Source organism: Lepisma saccharinum, chromosome 9 (assembly GCF_977018435.1).
Source record: "Lepisma saccharinum chromosome 9, izLepSacc3.1, whole genome shotgun sequence".
NCBI classification, from domain to species: Eukaryota; Metazoa; Arthropoda; class Insecta; order Zygentoma; family Lepismatidae; genus Lepisma; species Lepisma saccharinum.
Window position 1 is genome coordinate 15,354,563 of NC_139237.1, and position 12,204 is coordinate 15,366,766.

Here is a 12,204-nt window from a genome sequence, read left to right on the forward strand (position 1 = left end):
TTCTGGCGGCAGTTCTGAGCTACAGCATATCACAAAAGTTTTGCCCATGTTAGCAACTACAGGGTATTACGAAAGTTTAGCTTGTATTTTATTATTTAAGCATATATTACAGTGTACTACTGTGTAAGCAAAAGGCTATATTTTTAGCAGGCTTATAGACAACAGACTGACAGATGCAGCTATTGTACACATGGCCAAATCTGTCTGTTGAGGGTTCTTCATTTGTACACTAGAATTCGGGATTCTTGGGATTTTGACAGAGTAGCACACTGTAGGCAATAGGATCATATGGACAACTTGATATAGTTTTAAGTGTAGCCAAATTAGTCTGTTAAGAGTTCTTCATTTGTATACTAGAATTCAGGATTCTTTGGATTTGAGTGTAGCACACTTTGGACAATTGACTCATATGGTCATCTTGACATAGTTTTAAGTATAGCCAAATCGGTCTGTTAATCATATGAGCTCTTCATTTGTACGATTTTTTGTCCTCATCCTATGGTATTTACTACTACTAAGGACAGAGCAATGTTAAGAGCAAATGAAAGATCAAGTCTCGATGAAACAAGAATAAGATTTCATAATCCAAATTTTGAAGGAAAGCCTAGTTGTATATCATTTGAGACTAGTGCTAATCCTACTATTGAACCACAACATTCACAATTAAATAGAACACATTCATCCTGACTATTTACATTTGTACTTCTTATGAGTTTTTCATTATTGTCAGCATTGCAAATACCCACTTATGTAAATTCTGGTTTACAAATAGAAGAGTTAAGTTCTCCTATATATTATGAAACATCATTACCTTTTATATATGAAATGACTATTTCGATTCAATAACCACATGTAATTGATTGGGAAAATGTAATTTCACATGTAGGTAACCATACCTTTAATGCCGATCCTCTTACATATGGTAGACAATATTTCAGAGTTGAAAAATTGCATGTCAAAACGCTTTTTGTACGTAGATAGAGAAGGTTATAATATTATAAGAAGTAAGATTTATGATTCACCAGCTTTGTCATGGTTGAACTTTAAAACACTATCAATTTGTACCAATGAAAATCTAATGATATTGATTAATTCCTGTCAACAAAGAGTTGTTCATCCAAAGTTAATTTCATTTGCTAAGCTTCAGCAAGATTTGTTGATGTCGAACGAAAGGTCATAAAGACTAACCATTATATAAGTATAGATGTTATTAATTAAGGTCAATTTTATAATTCACCTCAAGTAGAATGTGTAATATCCAAAAACAAAGTATTGTTTGCTGTCAAGATTCCAATAATCTCAAACCAAAGACATTTACGAAGTTTTTCTGTGAAACAGATTTATTTTAGAAAACAGACTGAGATCTGTAGTGTGTATAATTAAGATATAAATATAGCCTATGATGATAACTCTAAGAGTTCATTAACCACTGAATGTGATATTGTTAAAGATAGTTTATGTTTCGTGCATACGAAACATGGGTTCTTAAGTAACTTTGAGAAGTGTGTAATCGCTACAATAACACAAAATGTATAGAGATTTATAAGTTTTGCAATATGACTTGTACTAGAAACAATAATGATCTAGAGTTTTATAAGTTTAATGTTTCAACTCAAGCCTTTGTAGGAAACAGAGATTACAATCGTACTTTACGCATTGTATGTAAAGATATCGAATTCAACTTTCAGGTAGAATTTCAATACGGAGTTACTTTAATCCATTTAGGTTGCTCATGTCATATTAAATATGATGAAAGACTACATATTAGAAGTACTTTTCCTTGTATCATACCTGTAGATACTACAGCAAGTATAAGTCACTTAGTTCCATTAACATGGATAGATATGAAAAATGAGAATATAACTATACCTTACTTGTGTCATAATGAATAATGTATTATAAACTTAAGAAATGCTAGATACGAGATATCTATTCTCTTATGGTTATCCATATTATCCTTGCAGACTTATCTAATTGTATTTTACTTAATATGGAAAGTGTATATAAACACACGTGAATGTAAGAGACAAAAGTCTCATAGTGAGAGAAGGCTAAGAGTAAAACCTATGAATAATTCACGACCATTACCTTCTCCACCAGTTATTCATTTTGAATCTGAAAGAAACTATGAAGAACCTATAAACATAGTTAATCCTACAAATGAACCAGGATATATCACTATGGACCAAATTTAAGAGTTTATCACTCTTATCTTATGTTATGATGTATATATGTGTACTAATATATTGTGTATATGTTCCTTTGTACAGGATGGGAACCTGTCAATGTGTTAAAGACTTGTTGAGTTTTGCGAACTCCATTGAAACTAGAAAATTCAGATATATCAAAGGCTCAGTCCACTGTGTTATACCATACTTTGTCGTGTTATGAGTTAACAGTGCACGAACAATTTCACAGAAACTATAAACAGTGTTTATCACATAAACATAAGTGAACTCATATAGTGAAAACAGTGAAAGTTAAATTGTGTTTTCGAAAGGAAGAGACTGTGCATAATACATTTTCATTCTACGCGTATAAGTTTATATATAAATATTTCAAGTATATAAGTACAAATGTACTATAAGGCACATATATAAGTAATCATTAGACATTAACTAAATACATCAATATAATCAGTGTATTCAATATAATAATCCTATGTAATCAACAAAAAAATATCTCGTTAATTACTGTAGAGTATCTAGGTAATACAATCAACTATATAATCGTTGAAAATATATACTAATCAACCATATATCTATCTTATATATATATTCTATAGTATCACCTCCAGTGAAGGGTTAATAACGGATCACATAAGGTGAAGGGTTAATAACGGATCACACAAGGTGAAAGGTTAATTACGTGTTCTATGGTTAAATATTCTTTAAATTTAATTTCTTTCCTTACATTTTTGTTTGACTTTTGAACTTGGCAAGGTAGAGTGATGATCGTTGTTTCTCTTTAAAGAAAAACAAAAATCATCAGTTTTACTGATTACAGTAGTAAATTATGAGTGTTCCAGGAATAAGCCCTGAAACCCTCATACAGCTCATGATAGCTGAAGATGATCCATATGTTAGATGGCATCTAAATAAACAAGTAAGAAAAGCCAAAAATCGGCAAGAACGTAAATTGTTCACAGCATACATAATGCAAAATTCAATTATGTCAACCGATAAATTTATTCAATATGCTTACGATAGAGCAAATATTTTCTATCGGTACGGAGAAATTGAACCAATTTGTCAGCCTTTCAAAGCGAACGTAGCAGCATTTATATGTTTTGCTTTAAGTAAATGTCGAAAGACCAAAGAAAGGAATTTGTTATATCAATATGTTCTAAAATGTATTTTTAGAGTTGTAGAAGAGTACCATGAAATTCTTGTATCACAAGATTCCAATGTGTTTAGTAGCTTTACTTTGTTATGTACGGAAGAAAAGCCCTTCCCTACATTAATTGCATATTCACATGTATCCGAAACAGAACCTAAGCCCAGTTTGCTTAGAGCTCTTCTTACAGGTAATAGTGTAAGAATCTCATTGGATCTCTTTGATCCTTGTCATACAAAGAAGAATATGTATGATGATATGGAATTAGCATCACTGACCTTTTTGTTTAGAGAACACTCATAAGTATGATCAGAGAACCCAGTGTATAATCTTTTGACATAGATATCATAGAGTTACCTTTATTCACTTACCTACCATTTACTTGTTTATATTGTTGGTATTAGTGTTAGTATTCGTGTTAAACTACATAAAGTCAGTTTAAGTTGTTAAACGAACTTAATGCAAATAAATAGTGTACAATTATATATTTTGATGTTGTATGGCTAAAATGATTTGTGAAATCTAGTGAATTTAGCTGCAAACCACCTTAACTTAAAACGTTCATACACTGAAGATGAAGCAGAACATCAGGAGATGTTTCCATCTAAGGTGGAGGGTATTGTCACACCCAGAAATTAGGCATCCCACGAGAATCGAACTCAGTCATGCTATTCTACTACCATATTCCATCTACCAAAACGTTCCATTATTTTATTCATTGCTTCGCAATGCTAAGTTTCAAAGAAGCTTAGAAGAGCTGCTTGGACGAGAAAAATGACTTTATTATCAACTAGCGAAAAGCCGCAACAGGATATAGGTTATCTTCAGTGCCCGCAGTGGTCACAGATCTGCCCGCATTGGTTGATAAACTGCCTTGTTTGTTTGCCAAATGATGCAACCACTGTCAAGGGTTATCAGAAGCCAAGCCGCAGAGAAAAATAATGAGCCACCACAAGCATCCTGTTTGTTTGAAAGTTGATGAGTCCACGCCATTCACATGCCTCGAGCACGTGATTAATTCCCAAGTTTTCCTTATACGCCTTCCTCTGCCAAAAACAACCAAAATGTCAACCTTCCGTATATGGTAGATAGAACTTTCCAATTCTCTAGAAACTTGTAAATTCCTAGATTTTGACGTCAAACAGAGTTCGAAGAATCTGACGTAAGTTAGATAACCCCTATGGTGACAAGCCTTTTTTAGTAGTATAAAAGCTCACTTTTCCTCCCCAAAGTGAGTCTTCAGTAGAGTTCAGTTAGTTCAGTCGCAGTCTTCAGTCTTCAGAGTCTTTTAGTTCAGTCCTCGAGTTAGAGTTTTCAGTCCTCAGATGTCATCCAGTCTTTAGTTTGAACCCAGGTTCAACCCTGAGTTTAGAAGTTATACTCAGAAGTAGTGATGAAGCTATATTCACGAAGATATTAAAAGCCGTAAGGTAAAGTATGTACTTCTGTATATTTTTGTATACTAGTAGGCCTAAGAGGCCCATGTAAATTGAATGTTCATCGTAAAACTCCAAAGGAAAGGAGATTCGATCAGTCAGATCGATATGTACAATTCAAATGACCACTCATGGCGAGTGAATATATAAAATTCTGTATAAATTCAAATACTGTAACATTTACCAAAGAATATATGTTTATTAAGTTCATCTACGTGTTTCTCTTCTTATTATCTTGGTTCAGAAGGTAATTCCATGCAAGTTCTTTTCCAGAAGTCATAATTGTAAGTCATAGTTTTAAGTCTTAACTCTTCGCAGTTAAGTGGTGGAACCCCCAAATTGCCCTTTTCTCTTTGTATCTCGTACTCTTCTGCCGGGAGTACAGATGAGGAAAGAGTGTGCAGCCCAAGAACCTAGTTCTGTGTCAGGTGAGGGCAGTGGCTGTGAGATCCCTGGTGAGCCCCGGCAAACATATGTCCCACGGACTCTGAGGGTAGCCCAGTGGTAGACTTGGAGGTCTATGGTTCGAGTCAGGGTTCGTGACATAACAATTTGATGCTAACCAAATCCACACACGAACCTCTTTTGGCATTCGTTTTGCAGAATGGCCTTGGGGATTAAACATCGCCCATTTACTGGTTCAGCTCGAGACAATCCAGGTGACCATGTTATCGAAGCTTATCTTCAATCCTTCACACAACTTCGCTATTTGCTTCATACAGGTTTGACATCTTAACAGAACTGCTATCGAACATTGCTCATAGAGTATATTTTACCTATCAGCTCTTAAATAACCTTCTAATTTTCATATATATTTTTATTTTTATTTAGCATCGCTTTTTTCCACTTTTGGGCAATTGCGACGACGAAGATGAGTGAAGATAAAATAAATAGAACATTCAGAAACAACACAAATGCCCAGACCGGTATTCGAACCTAGGATCCCTGACGCAAAATCGTCTAGTCCTACCACTCAGCCAATTTTCACATAATAACTTACACTTACACACCTCTTTCTTACATATGTGTTTTGTTTTACCTGCTGCACTTCTCTTATGGTGAATTCTAACCCCTCATTTCAGGTTTACCTCATGTTTATAGCCAATGCTTTGTAGTGAATGATAATCCTATTACGCCATGTGAATCTTACTCCAACAAAAACCCTGTTATAGGATGGAAACGTTACGTGGGTAGTGTTGTTAAAAGTCTGCTTGGTTAGCTTTTATAATGTATTGTATGACTATTGCATTTTCATTTCGTGTTGAGGCATATTTTCGTCACCTAGTATTGCATTTAAAATATGTAGGTCCAGTATATATTAGTAAGTCATTGTGAATTCGAGTCAATTAAAACATTTTGCGTTGTTGCGAGATTATCTATTAGGCATAATGAATAAGTAGAGAAAATGCAACTTGTAGTATATCAAGATTGCCATGTCCAACTGATCTCCGCAAGTATTGTTTAGCACGTCACATTTCAAGTATAGTCCATGATTGTATCTAGTATATGAACGAGATGTGTCCCTCCTCTCAAACAATACGTTGCTTGTTCCCACCGAACTAAGTGTGTCACTTATAAATTAAGTGTCCGAAATCAGGTATTAGTCATGAACAGAACAAGAAATACTCCTGAGCAATTACAAATTGTATACTCCAGTTCATGGCCGGGAGTTATTGACGGTCTCCCCACCTTATCCGCTTTAGGTTCCGGGTTCGAGTACTGGTCTGGCAATCCCTTTTTTTAAGTGTCTCTTCATCAATTTAATCTCAATATCATCCATCTTCATAGTTTCTATTATTTGTAAAGGTGACATAAACAAAGCAAAATAAGAACAAATACAAATAATTGTAAAATGACTACAACGTCAGAACTAAATTTGAAAAATAAAATACGATCCGAAGGTTCATCTTCAAACAGGCATTCGGGGAGAATTGTGTAGACACACAGCATGCTCCCGAAAGTTGCCAATCCACGTGTAGCATGACCTTCGATACTGGAGTTGTGCTTTTCATGAAAGTTTGCTCGACGCTCCTCAAGCGTCTTATCAAGATTGCCTCGGTGTTCGTAGCATTGCCAACTCATTTTTCGTCGAGAAAATAATTGTTTCTCCTAATTCATTTGCTGTTGATTGTACCAACAGTGCTTCATCTGCTATCCAATATTTGTCTATATATGTGTCAACATAAAAAAATTATCATCACCACGCCATGAAGATGTATAGGGGTGTGGGGGTAACGACCCACTCTTTCTTCATCCGGTCTTGAGTGGGTGTGATGTGATCAGCATCAAGCCCCTCACCGTCTTTACCCCCCAGGGTTTCCCCCAGGTACCCATGTCATTCGACGCTGGGTGGGCCCCGGGTCCGCTTCCAACGTTAGAAAACTTCCCGGATTTGAACCGGCCGGGTATCGAACACGAGACCTACAGCATGGTAGTCATGGTACCGACTGAGCCACTGCGGCCAATTTCTTATGTGTCAACATACGCACCTTTAATTTGAAAGCGTCGTGAATTTTGTTTATATTAGGTTATCCGTTAAAATTACATTAATACAATTTTCTGTGGATCCGCACACATACACCCCTGTTCCGTACCAACCGAACATCAATACAATAAATCTATGATTGAATGAGGTTTTTCTATCCATAAACAGAACTTTCATCAATGCCCCCTTCCCCAATCAGAGCGTTTGCGAATGCCACTTATTTTGACGATTCCCTGGGCAGGATTCTCGAAAGGGAAAATATTTCTATATGCAATCAGTTTTCATTTTGTCATCTCTTCCTGCATTGGATTTAATTTTTTTAAGAATACTGGTTCAAATGGAGCGTTATGGTACCCACGGCCCCCTCTCGGACACGCCACTAATTAGTATCTGTCTTATCCTTTGCAATGCGGAACACATGATACATCCACAGACAACCACACTCCTTTCACAGGAACAACAAAGGAAATGAGTACTGCTTCACTCGTACAAACTTTCAGAGGGAAAGAATAAGGGGTGAGTTGGCGTCGTTATGTCCAAGTATGAATCACCAATCAGTTGTCCAGTTTGGATTTTCCAAAGGTCTGACGTACCTTGCCACCCTCAACTGGAATACCAGATTTCGGTCAATTCCACATCGAAAGGCACTTAACCCTAGCAGGACCAAGGAGTGGCATAAAGTACCACTTTTGAAGTTTTTGTGTGTTGGTAATCGAAACTGCCTTGAGCAATTGAATTAAAAATCCTGTTTGTTGTCAATTCAGATGTGTATTTTTATATTTCCTAAAATTCAACTGAAAATTTTATCTCCATTTTAATTTTTAAGGTCATATATAGAAAGTGGCGCTAACTGCCACCCTTGGTCCAAGGTGATACCTGCCAATTTCTTTACAATTCTTGTCGGCATCATTTGCATTTAGTGTTTGGTATTGTTGTTTAGCTGCCTGTGTTATTTGTATGCTACAATATTTGTCCGGAGGCAGTTGATAAAGTTTTCAGAGCGGTTTCGTACCGAATTCTCTTTGAAGTAGCCGCCTCTGTTATTTTGTTGTTACCGCAAATAATGATTCTGTTTCAGAAGTGCACTGTTCATAGACGTGTGTTTCCTTCCATCACGAGCGGAAGAAAATGTGACATTCTTTCTCCGAAATAGTTGGAGGAGGCTATTGAGCATTTATGGGATGATGATGATGCACTTTCAGACGAAAATATTATTGAGGTAGAAGATGGTTCAATTGAATATACTGATGTTGCGCCTTCAAGTGAGGATGAAGATGCAGGAAATGAAAATGAAGATGGTGCTGAGGGAACAGAACAAATCTCTGGATCTAGTTCTCCAACAGTGTGTGTTGCGAAGTCAGGCAGAACGTACTTACCTGAACCTCCTCGAGGAAGACGACGCTCTACACAAAATATTGTTACAGTTCGCTCGAGTTTGCTACCTGCAGGAAGAGTCTACAATATCTTGGATTCTTTCTTGAAAGTGAGATATTCAAATGAAGAGGCTGAGCGGACTGGCATAAGTAAGACAAATGAGGTTGAAATGAAGGCACTGATTGGCGTCTTTATTATCATGGCGTGTAATGATGATACAAGAATCAAGTACCACGATTTGAGGTCACAAAAATTTGGTCGACCTGTCTACTTAGCAACAATGAGCCGTACTAGATTTCGAGAATTATTGAAAATAATACGTTTCAATGACAGAGAAACTAGAGACGCTCGCAGGAAGTCTGACAAGTTTGCTGCACTGAGAGAAGTTTTTGATGAAATGAATAAAACTTTCTTACGGTATTACTGCCCAGGATAGAACATAGTTGTTGATGAGATGTTTTCATTGTTTAGGGGAAGATGTCCATTTAAAGTTTTTATGAAGTCTAAACCTGGAAAGTAAGGAATACTTATAAGAATGTTGGCTGACTGTGCCGAAAGGTATGTTCTACAAATGGAAGTTTATGCAGGCAAGACTTGTAGCTCCGTTTAGACAATCCGGAAGAAACGTTACAACAGACAGATATTATACCTCAGTGGAACTGGCAGATGAACTTTACAGCGATTTCGGACTTACACTTGTTGGAACCATGACCCTTCATCGGAAGCACATTCCCGAAGAATTGAAGACTACCAAAGATCGAACGGACTTCTCGAACAAATTTGCATTCACTGACCCAACCTCAAGGAAACCCCCTGTTACTTTGGCCCTGAAACTTGCGCTCCTGCTGTCCACACGACATATGGACTATTCTGTTGATACCGCACAAGGAAAGAATAAATCTCATATAAATTTATTCTACAACGAAACCAAAGGTGGGGCTGATACAATTGATCAAATGGCAAGAAAATTTATAACAAAGAGATGTACACGGAGATGGCCATTATCAGTATTTTTCACTCTGTTAGACATTGCTGGGGTAAATGGATATTCATTATATTTGATGAACAATCCACAGTGGGAACTAAAACGTTCAAACAGACATCGGATCTACTTGCAAGAACCTGGACTGAAGTTGATTGAGCCACATGTAGCAGATAGAGCAAAGCACATTGAGAGATTGAATGCAAATACAGTTACGGCAATGGAAAACGTGCTTCAAAGGAAAATTAGGTCAACGGTTGACAATCCCATAGATATATCAACTTACACAACTGCTTCGGGGGCCTCCCCCCTGGCGCAGTGGTAGCGTCATTGCCTTGTAATCAAGGTGTCCCGGGTTCTATACCCGGTGGAGGCACAAGTGGTTCGGATCCCACTTTAAATTGTAGGTCCAGTCCCGATTAGCCATACTGTGCATAAAGTGGACTTAAAACACCAACTCAACAAGATCTTCGAGAAAAGGAAATAGGTGTTACATTTGCATTTCCAATGGAGAAAGAAGAAACAAACTCTCACGAACTACAATTTCATGCAATGACTGTGGTAAATGTGTCTGTGGAAGACACTGCATGAAAGTTCAGATCTGTGACAATTGTGTTATTTCTAATAATAGTGAGTAATACTGAGGAACTGTAATTTACTGACAATGTAGAACTGAAATGTGTTATAATGTTAAAATGTATTATTCTATTATTGTTAATAATAAATATGCAGATGTACATTTCCAAATAAAAAAATACTTAACATACATTTAAAATATACAAACTATGACTTATATTAAACAAAACATACTAGTAGTGCAAAATAACTAACAAATGTTGCGGAATAATAAAGTGGCACAAAATACCACCATTAGTACAGCATGTAACAGATGAGACCTTGGTCCTGCTATGGTTAATAACACCTCAAATAAACACATCTAAGCAAAATTAGCACTAACCTTCAAAATAGTCAATTTTAGAGACTATAAAAATTATTTTTATTTTAGAAACATCATGAAACATTGTTGCACCGTGTAAACAATTAGACGCGCCAGTGCAGAGAGAGTAAAAATGTGCAGCGGAATAGACAGGGTTATTAAAGCTATGTTTTACTAGAAAGGAATTAAAAAAGACAAAATGGCAAGAATTCGTAAGTTATAAGTGTTCAGCTTTGCAAAGGTCAAAGCCATTTCTCCATCTACACCATAACATTTATACTTCTACTTGACGAGTTGTGAATATCAAATATAGTCATTTTCGTTCATATTCCCTCACACTTACACGCTTTCACCCTCCCGGGTCGTCCTCAGAATTACATGCCCTCACAACTTGCCTTTCACACTCACCCTCACACACTCTCAACCTCACGAATAGACTTCTCCCTCACCCTCACGACTCACATTTCGCCTTCACCCTCTCGACTTGAATTCGTCCTCACCATCACACACCCTCACATTTACGAGAAGACTTCGCCCTCAACCTCACACACCCTCACCCTTACGACTCAACCTTTGCCCTCATCCTCACACACCCGCACCCTCACGGATAGACATTACCCTCAACTTCAAGACTCGAATTTCGTCCTCACCCGCACAAGTCTTCAGAGTGTGAGGGTGAGGGTCAGGTGTGCCCTCATAAGTGTTGCCATTCGGAGGGTAACCACCTCTGGATTTGACGTGTAATAATCTATACTGTATGATTTGATTTTTGATTTTGAATTTGAAATTTTGGGTGCGTCAGCGCTAAGGCTATTTAGCAACTGTCACACTATACGTGGTCCAGCACATTACCGTAACTAAAATAGCATAAACTAAAATCATTAAAATTTTCTGACTGGTTAAAAGCTGAGGCTGTAAAGAGGCATCAGCGCATATAGCGACAAAACCGAGGACAACACATAGAATTTTACTCACCATAGGGTGAGTCGCCAGAGCCTCGTTAGTCTAAATTACAAGGTGTAATATGTGGAAGTGAGGTTGACATTTGGGTGTACTACGTGGAAGGTCACGCCTTACACCCCCATATATCTATGATTCACGTATATAGTCTCAACTTTAGTGTTGGACACATTCCATACCAGCAAGTGTTTGTTTAATTACTTTATACAAGGAAATATTTGAGAATAAAAATTTCACGTTTACTTACCCTTCAATATATCTCGTGAACCTTGCTTCATTTAGTGTGTTTGGACAAACAAACATAGCAGGGAATGATGTTCTCCAGTACATTTCGCCTCCTGCTTCCACAACTACGGTAATGGGATTAGTCTGGAAGTTATCCCAATACATCATCACTAACACTATACTGCAAGCTATGGTTGTTGAACAAGCGCATATCCATAATAATCTGTAATTGTATAAAACCACAATTTTAATTAACGTGTAAGTCAACAGAGGGTGCAAGAAATTAGCAAGAATAAGATGGGTGGTAAGCAATCAGCTTTCTTACTTTAACAATTGTTGCAACAATATTTAATGTACTTAGACAATTCTGCAGTAAACAGGAGAAGCCACACAGCAGAGCTCGAAATAGACTGGAGCGAAACGGAAAGGCGTTCCTGTTCATGAATATCAGGAAATTTCCTATTCGTCG

The 12,204-nt window shown here is 36.9% G+C and overlaps 1 protein-coding gene across 1 annotated transcript in view; it reads right to left on the minus strand.

Annotated features, from left to right (window-relative positions):
- LOC145992337 (uncharacterized) overlaps positions 1-11,900 on the minus strand; it is a 352,774-nt gene extending 340,874 nt beyond the window's left edge. Inside the window, exon 1 of the mRNA XM_083128719.1 lies at positions 11,758-11,900. Coding sequence (XP_082984845.1) covers positions 11,758-11,900 — 143 coding nt within the window. The remainder of the gene's footprint in view (positions 1-11,757) is intronic.
- Positions 11,901-12,204: the final 304 nt, after the last annotated feature.